Source organism: Bombina bombina, chromosome 7 (genome assembly GCF_027579735.1).
Source record: "Bombina bombina isolate aBomBom1 chromosome 7, aBomBom1.pri, whole genome shotgun sequence".
Classification (NCBI taxonomy): Eukaryota; Metazoa; Chordata; class Amphibia; order Anura; family Bombinatoridae; genus Bombina; species Bombina bombina.
In genome coordinates this window covers 455,455,338-455,472,610 of record NC_069505.1, presented here as the reverse complement: position 1 = coordinate 455,472,610, position 17,273 = coordinate 455,455,338, and the positions used below count along the sequence as shown (strand labels likewise).

The 17,273-nt window shown below is 39.1% G+C and overlaps 1 protein-coding gene across 1 annotated transcript in view; it reads left to right on the top strand.

Annotated features, from left to right (window-relative positions):
• LOC128666707 (gastrula zinc finger protein XlCGF57.1-like) overlaps positions 1–16,552 on the top strand; it is a 125,969-nt gene extending 109,417 nt beyond the window's left edge. Inside the window, exon 4 of the mRNA XM_053721449.1 lies at positions 14,176–16,552. Within this exon, the coding sequence (XP_053577424.1) occupies positions 14,176–15,518 (1,343 nt within the window). The 3' untranslated portion in view covers positions 15,519–16,552. The remainder of the gene's footprint in view (positions 1–14,175) is intronic.
• Positions 16,553–17,273: the final 721 nt, after the last annotated feature.

Here is a 17,273-nt window from a genome sequence, read left to right as displayed (position 1 = left end):
TTCTTGTACTCATATTACAAGTTAAATGTATAGTGCTCCTATTCTTGTACTCATATTACAGTTAAATCTATAGTGCTCGTATTACAGTTGAATCTATAGTGCTCCTATTCTTGTACTCGTATTACACGTTAAATCTATAGTGCTCCTATTCTTGTACTCGTATTACAAGTTAAATCTATAGTGCTCCTATTCTTGTACTCGTATTACAAGTTAAATCTATAGTGCTCCTATTCTTGTACTTGTATTACAAGTTAAATCTATAGTGCTCCTATTCTTGTACTCGTATTACACATTAAATCTATAGTGCTCTTATTCTTGTACTCTTATTACAAGTTAAATCTATAGTTCTCCTATTTTTGTACTCGTATTACAAGTTAAATCTATAGTGCTCCTATTCTTGTACTCGTATTACAGTTAAATCTATAGTGCTCTTATTCTTGTACTCATATTACAAGTTAAATCTATAGTGCTCCTATTCTTGTACTCGTGTTACAGTTAAATCTATAGAGCTCCTATTCTTGTACTCATATTACAAGTTAAATATATAGTTCTCCTATTCTTGTACTCGTATTACAAGTTAAATCTATAGTGCTCCTATTCTTCTACTCATATTACAGTTAAATCTATAGTGCTCCTATTCTTGTACTCGTATTACAGTTAAATCTATAGTGCTCCTATTCTTGTACTCGTATTACATATTAAATCTATAGTGCTCTTATTCTTGTACTCATATTACAAGTTAAATCTATAGTTCTCCTATTTTTGTACTCGTATTACAAGTTAAATCTATAGTGCTCCTATTCTTGTACTCATATTACAAGTTAAATCTATAGTTCTCCTTTTCTTGTACTCATATTTCAAATGAAATCTATAGTGCTCCTATTCTTGTACTCGTATTACACATTAAATCTATAGTGCTCTTATTCTTGTACTTGTATTACAAGTTAAATCTATAGTGCTCCTTTTCTTGTACTCGTATTACAAATGAAATCTATAGTTCTCCTATTCTTGTACTCATATTACAAGTTATATAACCCGGTGCAGGAATAACGCTAACATTTTTGAGCTACCGCACTTTCCATAGCGCCGCCATTACAAGTTACACAAAAAGAAACAATATCAGACTATATATGGCAGAAGCCCTATCTAAATACGATATGCTAGGGGGCGCTCACTATATGCAAAAATATACTCAATAAATTAAACAAAGTGAAATGCACATTAAATACTATGTGACATATAATAATTGACACAATGTAATGAAAAGTCCAATAGTGGAAGAGACACCCCACTAGTCGTTGATATAACAAAGGGATCCTGAATCCCACGATAATAGTGCACGTGACACAAGCTGATACACACCGGTCCCCCCAGTGAGACAAACCCAGGCACAGTGGCAATCAAAGTGAAGCAAGCCGACACAGCAAAGTTGGTTTCCTCGACTGGGTAGCGTGGAAGCAGTGTGTGATGTCACGGTCAGGTGGTTAGCTCCGTCCAACCTGGAAAGTCTCTAATACCAAAGACGCAAACATGAGCGCAAAGGAATTGCTTAGAGATAAAGCACAATGGGAGAGCACAACACAGTGGAAAGAGACAAAGTTAATTTTGTGAGGTTAAAAGATTTATTAAAAGCAACGCGTTTCTCAGTGGTACATCCATCGTTTCATCAGGCTAAGGAGTGGAAGTTAAACACAGACTTATATCTGAATATAGGTCCCGCCCACCAAATTGACAAGTGAGACAATGGATACATATCAGAATACAAAACATGTGTTTGATTCCACCTCTCAGGACTCTATTGTTCAGGAGATGCCTACATTCACTTCACAACCCCGATGAAAACCCTTCTTCAAAAGCAGTCCCCTGCAGCACGTTTATCCCTCCAGTTGGAGGTGGCTTTTTTCCAGCTGATTTTACTTCTCAGTTGCAATCTGCTGTATCAGCGGCCCTAAATGCATTGCCTATCTCTGGAAAACGTAAGAGAAATGTCAAACATAGTACTGCTGATTTTGGGGGATATTCCTTCTCTTCAGTCAGAATTGGCTAGTCTGCCTCACCTTTTTGAGGATGAGTTAACCATGGTCGCATCCAAGGTGAACTTTCGGAGTCAGAGGTTTCAGCGGTTAAGCCTCCTGCCTCAGAGGAACCTAGCTTCAGATTTAAAATTGAACATCTCCGTTTTCTTTTAAAGGAGGTTTTATCTACGCTGGAGGTTCCAGAAGCTAAGCTTCCTGAGGAGCCTAAGATTTCTAAGTTAGATTGGGTCTATGAAGACAAAATGGTTCTGGAGACCTTTCCAGTTCCTGTCCGCATGGCAAGCATTATTGCGAATGAATGGGAAAGGATTGGAGCTTATTTCCAATTGGAAATTATTTCCAGTTCCTGATTCTCATCTGGAATTGTGGAACTCGATTCCTAAAGTGTATGGAGCTATTTCTACGCTCGCTAAACACACTATTATCCCTTTTTTATTATTATTATTATTATTATTATTATTATTATCATTTATTTATAAAGCGCCAGCAGATAACGCAGCAATATACAAAGAATAAAAAACATTACAGGGATACAGTAATACGCAAACAAGTACAGTAGGGGTAAATAGCAGTTGTAGGTGTGATAATTGAGTAATACAAAAGGAGAGAAATGCCCTGCCCTTGAGCACAATCAGTAGTAGTTCACTTTAAACACAAAGTGGCCTGCAGGTAGAAAGGCTCTCAAGCTTACAATCTAAAGGAGAGGGAATGGACACAGAAGGTAAGGGAGAAAAAAAATATGTCTGATATAAGGCTGAGTGAACTGAGAGCGAGTGATGGCATGGGGGGGAGTGTGTGGTGACTGAGCAAGTGAGATTTGGAAAAGTGTAAAAGAATGAGGTAAAATGTCAGTACAAAGGCTGTGAGTCTGAAGTGGTTTCTCTATCCTGGATTATTAGTGACAGCTGCACATAATTACTGTTAGGTGTGTGTATATATTAAGGTAAACAATAGGGTGGGTGATGGTTGGGAGGGATTGGTGGGCTTGTGCTTGCAAATCTGGAGTCTGAGGTTAGGTGTGAGGCTGTGGAAAGAGAGTAAACATGGGAGGAGGGGTTTGAGACACAGCAGAGGGGAGAAAAAGTTTGGAAACAAAGATTGGAGACAAAGATTGTATACAAAAAGATGAGATTTAAAAATAATTCCATCATAGCCCAACAGAAATAAGAAATAATTGCACTCAGTATCTTGATTGGAGAGAGGCCAGTCAGGGGAATTAAAGGGACAGTACACTGTAAAATTGTTTTTCCATTAATGTATTTTAAATGACTTGTTATACCACCTGCAGAGTATAAAATATTTGAGAAATTGCATTTTCAGGTTTATTTGTGTATATGAAGTAACTGGTTTTGTGCTTTGAAACCACAGCCTATTACAATGGGTTGAATTTAAGGTAATATCAGATCTCATTATGTTATAACTTTGTGTACACACACTTGCTTCCTTATCTTATAATTGTCTGGAACACCATAGCTCAATACAAAGAGAGAACAATGGAAAATGATCATTTTATTACTTAACTATCCTGCATCCCACTGAGATTGTAACTTCTTCTGCTGACTGTGTTTACTTAGGCTTGTCAATAGCATATACTCCAGTATCAAAACTTTCAGTATAGGTTGGGAAACCACAAGCTAAATCAGCTATTTCAAATGCTGAAATAGGAGTAAAGGAGCTACTTGCAACCAATTTAATACACTCTAGCAGGTAAAAATGATCATTGGGAATAATTTAAAGGGGAGAAAGTTTTTGGGTGAACTGTCCCTTTAACTTGTAAAATGTCTTTGCAAATCTGGAGTCTGAGGTTAGGCGTGAGGCTTGTTAAATGTCTTTGCAAATCTAGAGGCAAGCTCCTCTTATAGGTACCCTATGGATAAAAAATTGGAAAGCTTCTTGAGAAGAATGCTTGTGAGATCAGTGCAGCGTGTGTTAGTTCATAAGTGTAGGGAGTTATAACAAGGGAGTTATTATATATGGATAACAAAATATACAGAACAGCGACTGCTATATATTTGGAACCTATCTGGAACATATTTGAAACCCTGCTTACAACTCTCTCTCTCCTTTCTCCCCAGGTATGTGTGAAAGGACAGAATCCATTTTAACCCTGCATAACACATTATAGCTGCCCTTTGCCCCTACAAATATTAAATCTTTAGTATGTGTGAATTACCTTAAAAACTTTATTTTCTCTGTCTTCCATTTTGATAAGAAAGGTGTCATCTGCATTGTTTGCTCAGGCCTTGTTTCACCTTATAGTGAATGAATTAGGGATATTTTTAATAGGCACTGGCATGTGTTAAAAGCCGACGACCAATTAAAATCCCTATTAGCAGATAACCCGATGTTCACTTATAGAAGGTCAAATAACCTGAATGTTTAACCAGAAGTAATTTTGACAGGATCGCCAATAAGCCCCCACTTTACAAAGGTTCTATACCCTGTGGCGGTTGCAAAGTCTGCCAACATATGGTAGTGAATAAAATAGTTTATAAATAACCACATTAACTGTAAAAGTGAAAATGTTATTTATTGTTTAACATGTAAGTGTAACCTTTTCTATGTACGCATGACCACTAGAAGTCTGGGGACTAGAGTCACTGAGCACTTAAGTAATATAAGAACAGCTAGAAGAAATGTGGAAAAAGGGAAACGAATAACTAGTGTGGCTAAGCACTTCCTTCAGCATCATAATGGCAACACAAATGCTATGAAGTGTTGGGGACTAGAAAGAGTTAAACCAGGAATAAGAGGTGGTAATACAGAAAGAATATTGCTGCAGAGAGAAACTAAGTGGATATCCAGACTCAACAGTGTGATGCCTTACGGCATGAACGATAATAACAATTTTTGGGTCTTTCTTTAAATAATAATGTGGGTATCATCCACTTTAATGCATATTATAATCTTAAATAGATGCGACCGATTGTCAATAAGGTGATAGTGTAAATGTTATATGCATAAGTGAATACAAGATCGGTGCTCTGATAACATTATACACATAGGTGGGAGATTAAATCGTTATCACTATGCATATGTTATTACGGAGGTATGAATTAATCTAAGTTACCTTCCAGACATGACTTATAATCACCTTTACAACATGGGTATTAGACATAAGTATAGGATTGCACTATGATTTTAGCATAACAACATGTTGTTGTATCTGCAGTGAGAAAACGAGGGGAGAAGGGGTGTGTGATGACGCTGCATTAACATCTTTAACTACAGACCTATTATATGAGCGATTTCAGCTCACACCCTCAGTATGTCCTATCATCGGACAACTTTGAAAAGTGGGAGGGGCGATAAAGCATCCCACACTGGGATTGGCTATGTACGTTTAGTTAGATGTTTAAAAGGCTGTAATACCCGCATTTTTGGCTAGTCAATTCTTACTTAACATTGAGAAAGGCCAGTCTAACGGCCGAGGCGCATTTGTTTTTAAAGTAAAATTTGTTGTGACACTCCTGGCATCTGAAGCCGATGTATCCTGTTATCGGCCAGGAAACAGGGGTGTGTGAAACAACTTAATTTATGGTGGTGGGTAGGAATAAGCAGGTAATCCTGTGTTTTTTATTGTGTGTATTTATTGAAGGTTATGTTTTAGCCTAATACTGTATTATGTTTAGGGTATAAATATGGGAGGGTTGATGGACTTTGCTAATTAGGATCATGTGACTTTATTAACTTTAAATTGTATACCCTTAGCTAGTTACATCAAGCTTGCTTGTTATCAGTGCAGAATGTGTAGTTCTCAAGTGTGCTAGTTCATAAGTGTAGGGAGTTATAACAACGGAGTTAGACAAAGGAGTGGACAACACAGAAACACGTGCATTTAAATCTCGCTAAATTAACTGCAAACTTGCTACACTTTCTAATGTCTGCATTAACCTTTTCCTCCCTTCTCCTTAAAGTCACAGCTCTTCCTTTCACGAAGAATACTCAGACAATTCATATTTCTCCTACTCTTCTACCTTCCCCCTCTACAACACACATGAACTCTATTCCTATCTCACATCCCTCAGCCAGCCATGCTTCACTGATTCTAAACTTAAACACTCGTATAAGACACATTCTCATCTCCTTTCACTAACCATCTTTCTTCTTCTTGCAGCTGGGGATGTCTCGCCTAACCCAGGTCCACCCTGTGCTTCCCTCAGCTCACTACCCCAAATGACACCTCATACACCTTGCCCACGTAACTCTAAACCTCATTAACTGCACCTCTATTAGTACACCTCAATTCTCTTGTGCCCTATGGAATGCACGCTCAGTATGCAATAAGCTTACATCTGTTCACAACCTATTTATTTCACGTTCACTTAACCTGTTAGCCCTCACTGAAACTTGGCTTTCCTCCTCTAACACAACTGCTTTAGCCTCTCTGTCCTATGGCGGCCTGCACTTCAGTCACACTCCCAGGCCAGGAGACAAACAAGGAGGGAGAGTAGGAATTCTCCTGTCTCTATACAATACCTTTCACTGCATTCCTTCACCCCCTCTCTTTCCTTCTCATATTTTGAAGTTCATGCTATCCGCCTCTTCTCCCCTCTAGCTCTTCGTGTTGCAGTTATCTATCGCCCCCTGGCCCAGCATCACAATTTCTAGACCACTTTGAAGCCTGGCTTCCACATTTCTTTCTTGTAATGTCCCTTCTCTCATCTTAGGGGACTTCAACATACCCGTTGATAATCCTAACATGCCTGCTGCCTCTAAACTTCTATCCCTTACCACCTCTTTTGGCCTGTCCCAGTGGACAACATCTCCAACCCACTGTGAAGGCAACTCCATAGACCTGGTCTTCACTAATCTCTGTGCCGTTCCCAACTTCCTTAACTTCCCCTTTCCTCTCTCTGACCACCATCTACTAACTTTCTCTCTTACTCTAGCTACTACATCTTTGCAAGCCCCCCAAAAAATGTTACCTTGCAGGAATTTAGATGACTTTGATCTCACAGACTTTTCCACTCAACTAAATCCTCTGCTCTTAAAACATTTCATCCCTTTCTTGCCCAAATCTCGTGGCTTTACAGTATAATTTGGCACTAAAATCAACACTTGACAAAGCTGCACCCTCCACTCTTCGACGTACATCAATTACTTAACGACAACCGGGGCACACCAAACAGACCAGATATCTTCAGTGATGTTCACGGGCTGCTGAACGGCGGTGGAGGAAATCACGCACCTGTGCTGATTTCCGACATTATAAATTCATCCTTAAGTTCTACAACTCTGCACTCAGCCTGGCCAAACAAGTCTATTTCTCCTCCCTTGTATTAGCTCATGCATCCAACCCCAGAAAGCTGTTCTCAACCTTTAACTCCCTTCTACGTCTGCCTGCACCCCCGCCCACTACCAACCCCACTGTTCAAATTATTGCTGATCACTTCAAAAATAAAATTGACACTGTTAGAGAATATATCGGCACCTCACACCCCTTAAACCCAGCAATCCTACCCACCCCTTCTATTAAAAAAACTCTATGCTACTTCCCTCCTGTAACAGAGGAAGAAGTCTCTGTACTCCTATCCTTAGCTCATCTCACAACCTGCCCACTTGACCCTATTCCTTCACAACTTCTTCCCTCTCTCTCTGCTTCACTAACCCCTTCCCTAACTCATCTCTTTAACCAATATCTCACCGCTGGCACATTTCCTGATACCTTTAAACATGCGTCAATCATACCAATCCTAAAAAAGCCCTTTCTTGACCCCTCCACCCCTTCTAACTATTGACCGGTCTCCTTACTTCCCTTTGCTTTAAAATTATTGGAATGACGGGTCCTTTTATCAGCTAAAGCAAAAGGCCACTACTCCTTACTAATTCTTCTTGACCTATCCGCTGCCTTTCACACAGTTGACCATCCTCTCCTGCTAAAAATAGGACATTAATTTGGCATCTGATACACAGCCCTCTCCTGGTTTTACTCATATCTCTCAAACTGCTCGTTTTCAGTTTCCTTTAACAACATATCTTGTGATCCTATGCCTCTCTCAGTTCCACAAGGCTCTGTCTTGGTTCCCTTGCTTTTCTCTCTGTAAACATCCTCCCTTGGAAAACTTATAACCTCCTTTGGATTCCAGTACCACTTATATGCTGATGATACACAAATCTATCTTTCCTCTCCTGATATCTCTCCCTCTTTACTCAACCAGATTTCCAACTGCCTCTCTGCAATTTCCTCTTGGATGTCTTCACACTACCTCCAACTCAATCTGTCCAAAACTGAGCTGCTTCTTATTCCCCCTTCTTCGAGACATCCAATACCTGACATTTCTCTGATGATTGGAGACTCTATTCTCAACACCTCACCCCAGGTCCGCTGTCTTGGGGTTACAATTGACTCAGAACTCACATTCAACCACATAAACAAGTGCTTTCCAAATCCTGCTGTTCACACCTACGCAACATTTCCAGAATTTGTCCCATCCTTACTCAAAAAACTACAAAAATATTCATTCCCTCATTTTGTCATGCATTGATTATTGCAATCTACTTCTAAATGGCCTTCCAAAACACCACCTCTCCTCCCTCCAATCTATTATGAATGCTTCTACTAGACTCAACCACCTAAGTCACCGATCTACATCAGCTGCTCCGCTCTGCCAGTCTCTACACTGGCTCCCCATACACTCAAGAATACAATTTAAAGTATTAACCCTAACTTACAAAGCACTCAACAGTCTAACTCCCAAATATATTTCCTCTCTCGTGAAATATTCCCCATCCTGTCCTCTTCGATCAACCTCTGACCTATGTCTCTCCACTCCTGTTATCTCTATGTCCCACTCCCGTCTCCAAGACTTTGCACGTGCTGCTCCTCTTCTCTGGAACTCTACACCGCTCCATAAGACTGTCTCCAACCTTGTATAGCTTCAGACACTCCTTGAAAACCCACCTATTCAGAGAGGCTTACCATCTCTCCTCCATCTCTCATCCTAACCAAACTAATACATGAACTACCTGACTCACTACTGCAACTACAACTGATGTGACAAGCTACCCCCAACCTTATGTCTCTGCACCCTAAACCTGTAGACTGTGAGCTCTCCGGAGCCGGGCCCTCTTCCTCCTGTACTAGATTTGTTTAGTTTTGTACCCAGCTCTATGGAATTTGGTGGCGCTATACAAATAAATAATAATAATAATAACATGGGCTTCCTTTTCCAATCAGCAGCAGCTGTAGCCGCGGTTGTCGGAATTAATTGAAGTTGAATCCTCTCAAAGATATTCAGGATAGAATCAAGGCTTTAAGGATAGCCAACTCCTTTATCTGTGATGTTTAATATGCAGATTATTTGTTTGAATGCCAAAGCTTCAGGTATTGCGGTCCTGGCTCGCAGGGCCCTCTGGTTGAAATCTTGGTCCCCTGATAGGGTCTCAAAATCCAGACTCCTTTCCTTACCATTCAAGGGGAAGGTTTTATTTGGAAATAGTCTGGACTCCATAATTTCCACTGTTACGGGGGGAAAGGGTTCATTTCTCCCCCAGGATATGAAAGTTAGACCTAAGGAACGTCAGTTCTCTAATTTTCGCTCCTTTCGTTCAGACAAGACCCACCAGACTCAATCATCCTACAAGCCTGAACAGTCCAAGGGTACAAATCCAAGCAGACCAAGAAGCCCACAGACAACAAATCTGCATGAAGAGGCGGCCCCCGATCTGGGATCGGTTTGAGTAGGGGACAGACAGTCCTTTTTTCAGAGGCTTAGTTTCAGGATGTTCAGGATCCTTGGGTGTTAGATGTAATCTCAGGGATACAAAATATGGTTCAAATCTTGTCCTCCAAGGGGCAGATTTCTCCTTTCAAGACTGTCTTCAAGACCAGAGAAGAGGTCAGCTTTCATAGATTGTTTTCGGGACCTTTCCTCTCTGGGAGTAATCGTCCTGGTGCCCGCCTCAGAAAGGGGTCTAGGTTATTACGCAAACCTCTTTGTGGTTTGCAAAAAGGAAAGGACTTATCGACCAATCCTGGACTTGAAATGTCTCAACAAGTTTCTCAGGTTTCCCTCCTTCAAAATGGAGACTATCAGGTCCATCCGTCCCTTGATTCAGGAAGGACAGTTCATGACTTCAATCGATTTAAAGGATGCATACCTTCATGTTCCGATCCACAAAGATCATTTTCAGTTCCTGCAGTTTGCATTTCTGGACCAGCATTTCCAGTTCAGAGCCCTACCATTTGGCTTAGCTGCTGCTCCCAGAATATTTACGAAGTGGCCAGATCCCAGGGTATCGCAGTGGCTCCTTACCTGGATGATATCTTGGTTCAATCTTCATCTTTTTCTCAAGCAAGATGTCAGACAGTCTCTCTTCTGTGTCTCCTTCGGAGACATGGATGGAAGATAAAACTAGAAAAGAGTTCCCTGTTTCCCAGCACCAGGGTTATTTTTCTAGGAACTATAATCGATTCATTCTCTATGAAGATCTTTCTGACGGATCAGAGACGTTCCAAGCTGGTGTCGGCTTGTCGATCAATTCAGGCCACCCTAAACCCTTCAGTTGCTCAGTGTATGGAAATGATTGGTCTCATGGTGTCTTCCATGGACATTCCTTTTTCTCGCTTACATCTTCGACCTGTACAATTATGCATGCTGAGGCAATGGAACGGAGATCACTTAAACCTGTCTCAACAGATTGTTCTGGACAAACTAACGAGAGACTCTTTCTCTTGGTGGCTCTGTCAAGATCACCTGTCTCTAGGCATGTTCTTCTTGAGACCATCCTGGGAGATTGTGACTACAGATGCCAGACTTTCAGGCTGGGGAGCAGTCTGGAGTCCCAGGAAATCTCAGGGGATTTGTTCCAGAGAAGAATCATCTCTTCCAATCAACATCTTGGAACTTCAGGCCATTAACAATGCTCTGAGGGCTTGGCCTCAAATTTGTTCTGCCCGGTATATCAGATTTCAATCAGACAATATAACTTCTGTCGCTTACATAAATCATCAGGGAGGAACAAGAAGCTCCCTAGCGATTATGGACGTGCCTCGAACGCTGCAATGGCGGAATTGTCTGCTATCTGCAATCCACATCATGGGAGTGGACAAATGGGAAGCGGATTTCCTCAGCAGACAATCTTTTTACCCAGGGGAGTGGTCTTTATGCCCTGAGGTGTTCTCTGAAATAACTCTCAGATGGGGGTTCGAGAAATTGACCTCATGGCTTCTTGTCTCAATAGCAAGCTACTCAGGTACAGGTTGAGATTGAGGAATCCTCAGGTGGAATTGGTGGACGCGTTAGAGGTTCCTTGGAGGTTCAAACTCATATATATTTTTCCTCCGTTGGCTCTCTTACCTCGAGTCATTGTTCGCATCTTCAGGATGGTTTGGAAAAGGGCCTGTCAGCTAGTTCTCTTAAGGGTCAGATTTCTGCTCTGTCGGTTCTACTGCATAAGAGATTGGCAGACCTTCTTGATGTACAGTCCTTTGTTCAGGCTCTGGTTAGAATCAGGCCTGTATTTAAACCTGTTTCTCCACCATGGAGCCTCAATCTTGTTCTTCGTTTTCTGCAGCAAGCTCTGTTTGAGCCTATGCATTCTGTTGATCTTCAACTTCTATCCTGGAAGGTTCTGTTTTTGTTGGCCATCGCCTCTGCTCGCAGAGTCTCTGAGATATCTGCTTTACAGTGTGAGCCCCCTTACTTGGTATACCATGCGAATAAGGCAGTTTTACGTACCAAATTAGGATTTCTGCCTAAGGTGGTCTTGGATTGCAACATCAATCAAGAGATTGTTGTTCCTTCCATTTGTCCTAATCCTTCTCGAAGGAACATTTACTCCACAATCTGGACGTTGTGCGTGCTTTAATTTTTTTATCTCCAGGCAACTGAGGATTTCAGACAACCCTCTTCTTTGTTTGTTTTATATGCTGGAAGAGGCAAGGGCCAGAAGGCCACTGCGACTTCATTATCTTATTGGCTGAGAAGTATCATCTGTTTTGCTTATGAGAAGGCTGGGCAACAGCCTCCTGAGAGGATAACGGCTAATTCCACTAGGGCAGTTTCTTATTCCTGGGCTTTTAAGAATGAAGTCTCCATAGATCAGATTTGTAAGGCGGCTACCTGGTCTTCCTTGCATACCTTTTTAAAATTCTATAAATTCAATGTTTTTGCTTTAGCTGAAGCAGCTTTTGGAAAAAGGTGTTACAGGCTGTGGTGCCCTCAGTTTAGGGTCTGCCTTCTTTTTTTGTCCTCCCGTTTGTTATTCATTCAGTGTCCTCTGGAGCTAGGGTATTGGTTTCCAACAGTAATGAATTAAGTCGTAGACTCTCCCTGCCTTTGGAAAGAAAACAAAATGTATGCTTACCAGATAAATTCCTTTCTTTCCTGGCAGGGAGAGTCATTGACCCCTCCCGTTGTCTTTTTTGGGCGGCTTACCTTTTATTCTGGCACCTCTATACCCTGATGTTTCTCCTTGTTTTCCTTGTTCCCTCGCCCGAATGACTGGGGGGGGATAGGGGAAGTGGGAGGGATATTTATAGCCTTTGGCTGGGGTGTCTTTGCCTCCTCCTGGTGGCTAGGTGTTGATATTCCCACAAGTAATGAATTATTTTGTGGACTCTCCCTGCCAGGAAAGAAAGGAATATATCTGGTAAGCATAAATTTTGTTTTTTCTTTCATGATTCAGACAGAGCATATAATTTTAAAAAAGGGTTTCAATTAACGTCTATGAGCAAATATGCTTCAGTGTCACATTATTCTTTGTTGAAGAGATATCTAGATAGGTAACGTGCTCATGTCTGGAATGCTACATTGCCGGAAAAAGTGCTGCCATCTACCGCTCTTGCTACTGTTCTTGCAAAACTGCTGCCAAATAGTGCTGCAGATCCGTGCACGCTCCTGAGCTACATTCCTGCTTTTCAACAAAGGACACCAAGAAAACAAAGAAAATATGATAATAGAAGTAAATTCAAAATGTATTTAATATTGTATGCTTTATCTGAATCATGAAAGAAAAATTAGGGTTTAATGTCCCTTTAAAAAAATATGTAATGTATTTGCTTCTATAAATGTTGACTCCTGATCTGTAGACCGTATACAAGGTGTGATCTTTAAAATGATGGAAAAAAAGAACCTTTTATAGGCACTCACAATATTTTAAAATAACCTCACAATAAATATCAAATATATTTACATTCTTCCTCGGACCAATATCCAAGTACTGTAGTGGGCTTATCACTGTGAATTTGACGTGCAGTAAAAGAAAAGGCAAAATAAAACAATTATCAAACCATCAAAATGCCAATAAATATAAATAGTCTCCTCTCATACACTATAGCTTTTGGCTCACTACTGACGCGTGTTTGACTAGTCGGAGCTTTTCCAAGCCTCCTTTGAGAATCCCAAGTTTATGGGAATTCACAGAATCGTAGTGCGAATGGTGCAAGGAAAGTCCCCAAGTAGAATGTTTGTGCAGTAAACTTGAGTTTGATACGTGATTAAAAAGTAGACCTGACAATTTTCCCTTTGATTGTCAATAGACTCCTGTTTACCTCAGGAATTGGCTGTTAACCATTTTGTGTTTTGGTTATTTTAATTATTGGATTTTAAAGTGTTTTGTGTTATCATTTTTATAGATGTATTAATTTAATGTTACGTTTTAGCTGATGATTTAACTAATTTTATCTGAGGGAGAATGTAAATGTGTTGATGATATTTATTGCGAGTACTTCGAAATATCTTTCATATTTCCATCTCTTTGGAAAGTGGTTATTCCAATTATTGTTATTTAGACATTAGGCTCCCCCACTTTATAAATTTACAAAATAAAGATTTTTTTTTCTTAATTGCTATATAGCTTTTAATTGTTTTGTGTGTGTGCTAATAAAAGGATAGTGGTCTGTTAGAGATTTTAGGGATTCTTAGGTGTTTTGCTACATTTGTACAATATTTGGATCTGAGAACTTCTGAAAATATATTTGTTAAATAATTTTTTTATATTTGCTATAAATAAAAAATATTCCTTAATGTGTAGTAAACCATCCTTAAGACATAGCATGAAGCTGGGGAAAGGTGTAGGGGTCGTAGCCTGCCCCTTATCCTTGTAGTAGAGCTTTATACAGAACAGTTAAAATGTCCTCAACATATAATAATTATGTAATTAATAGCAAACCAATTATATTTCTTATCAACAGGTTGCAATCCTACTCATGGTGAAAATACAGATACTTGTTTCAATCTTCTTCAAAATCAAAGAAGCCAAGTGGGAAATTTATGTTCTGAAGATGGGAAATGTTTTACCAAGAAATTAAATATTTTAAGACATCAGAAATGTTATACAGGGGAGAAAGCATTTTCATGTACTGAATGTGAGAAATGTTTTTCCTGGAAATCACATCTTATTAGGCATCAGAAAATTCATACAGGAGAAAAAGCATTTTCATGTTCTGAATGTGGGAAATGTTTTAATCAAAAATCATATCTTATTACTCATCAGAGATATCATATCGGGGAGAAAGCATTTTCATGTTCTAAATGTGGGAAATGTTTTACTGAGAAATCAGTTCTTATTAGACATCAGAAAATTCATACAGGAGAGAAGGTCTTTCCATGTTCTGAATGTGGGAAATGTTTTGCTGAGAAATCAAATCTTATAACACATCAGAAAATTCATACAGGAGAGAAAGTATTTTCATGCCCTGAATGTGGGAAATGTTTTGCTCAGAAATCACATCTTATTGCGCATAAAAAAATTCATACAGGAGAAAAAGCATTTTCATGTTCTGTATGTGGGAAATGCTTTACTGAGAAATCAACTGTTATTAAGCATCAGAAAGTTCATACAGGAGAGAAAGCATTTTCATGTTCTGAATGTGGGAAATGTTTTGCTCGGAAATCAAATCTTATTACGCATCAGAAAATTCATATAGGTGAGAAAGCATTTTCATGTTCTGAATGTGGGAAATGTTTTATTCTGAAATTAAATCTTATTACTCATCAGAAAATACATACAGGGGAAAAAGCATTTTCATGTTCTGAATGTGGGAAATGTTTTATTCTAAAATCACATCTTATTAGACATCAGAAAGTTCATACAGGGGAGAAAGCATTTCCATGTTCTGAATGTGGGAAATGTTTTACGCGGAAATCAAATCTTATTACACATCAAAAAATTCATGCAGGAGAGAAAGCATTTTCGTGTTCTGACTGTGGGAAATGTTTTGCTCAGAAATCAAATCTTATTGCACACCAAAAAACCCATAGAGGAGAGAAAGCATTTTCATGCTCTGAATGTGGGAAATGGTTTACTGAGAAATCAAATCTTATTAGGCATCATAAAATTCATACAGGGGAGAAAGCATTTTCATGTTCTGAATGTGGGAAATGTTTTACTGAGAAATCAACTCTTATTAGGCATCAGAAAATTCATACAGGAAAGAAAGCATTTTTATGTTCTGAATGTGGGAAATGTTTTATTCTAAAAACACATTTTACTAGGCACCAAAAAATCCATATTAAAAGAAGCCAGGGAAATTAGAGCTTAAACTTTTAAGTGCATAAGCCAACATCACTATTCACACAATGTCTAGAGTTCTAATAGTGACTACATGTAGTCATGAGGGAGTGTATGTTTAGAGCTGTTTAAGAGGCCTCCTTCGTCTCAAGTGCTTACAAGATGAACCTGTGTGTTTATCATCCTTGGGGGTATGCAGGGTCCCTATATAGGTTTAAATTGCCAAGTGATCACCTGGTAATCACCAGTGTGCATTTATTTAAGTAGAAGGCATAGTAAGGAGACTCCTATGTGCAGGTCAACATTATATACCTATATATATATGCCCAAAGGCTCATATATATTTTGATAAGCCCTTATTTAAATTGTAGGTACTGTTGAGTGTATTATAGTCAGGTGATCCCTGAGGCAACAGCGTATCCCTAGCTGGAATTTAAATTAATCACTACATTGGCATCAAAAGTGCTAGAGGCTTTTAAAAGCTTGTCTGATTTAGGATAGCCCCAATGGATGCATAAAAATGCATTGTGCTAAAATATAACCACAATATTTTTTTTCTTTACTTTTGATTTCTAATTGCTATCTGATATAGAAAAACACGTAATTATTTTCCACTTCTGTTTATTTTACAAAGGATACCTAATATAATTATAGATCCGTACATGTTTTGACTATAGTTGAGGGGTGAAAACTCATACTGTATTGTTTATAATCTTGTTTAATTAAATTATAGTAAAAAAATGATTTTGTCATGCTTTTTGTTGTAGATTTCTCATGTCTTTTTATATGTGTTTCTCACTGGCAAATTACTTCCAGTAGAGCTTAAATGTGAGTAGCATCTAAAAGCTTGAAAACGGCTCATCAAAGGGCTTTGAAATGGTTCAGCAGTTATGGGGTTAAATGGGTGTTAAACACATTTAGATTTTAGTATAAAGTGTTTAATTATGTATGTAACTTTTGCCATATCATTTTGTTTTCTCTTGTGTTCCCCTTTCCTGTATGTAATGCAACTGTCCAATTTCCATGAGTTTCAATAAAGCAATAGTAATAAAGTTAAATCCTGTGTTTCTCTTATCTAATCTCTTCTGTTGAGGATAATTAGGGACAGGTATCTTGTGCAAACAATGTCTGTGTGGAATATAGACTCTAAAAACCCTATTAGATGGTTATTTTACAATGCCTACAGCCTTTGTTTGCACACTTTATTATTCCATAATGATTAACAGCAGATGATAAAAGTGTCACTAAATAGGGGTCTGAGGAATATTTGCATTAAGGTCCAGTAGGTCCTCAAATATTTACATGTCTACCAGATGTGCAATAATGTACCTGTTTCTTCACAACCCCTCCAGCAGCTCTAGGAAACTTGGTGACATTGTCAAACTGTATAGTTACCTGGCAATGACAGCGGTTTTGACACTGGGTTTGATTGAGGGAGTCATCTTTCCACACAGTGGGGATGCCACCTTTGTATTTATTCTGATGTTCCACGTGGCCAGATGCCCATTTGTTTTAGTTACTATTGAATGCACAATTTTATGTTTGAAACTCTGTTTTACTGACCTTTTTGCCTGACTTTGTCTGTTCTATTGGATTAACCTATGTACCTTACTACCAGAACATTACTGACCTTCTGCCTGAACAATGGTTATTCTTTTGGGACAGTACCTGGCTACCAGACCATTCCTAACCTCTGCCTTTACCTGCCCTTTTACTGTGTCACCTGTTTGTGACTCCTCAGTGCCTGTATCAGATACTTCTTGGATAACGTTTTCTCCT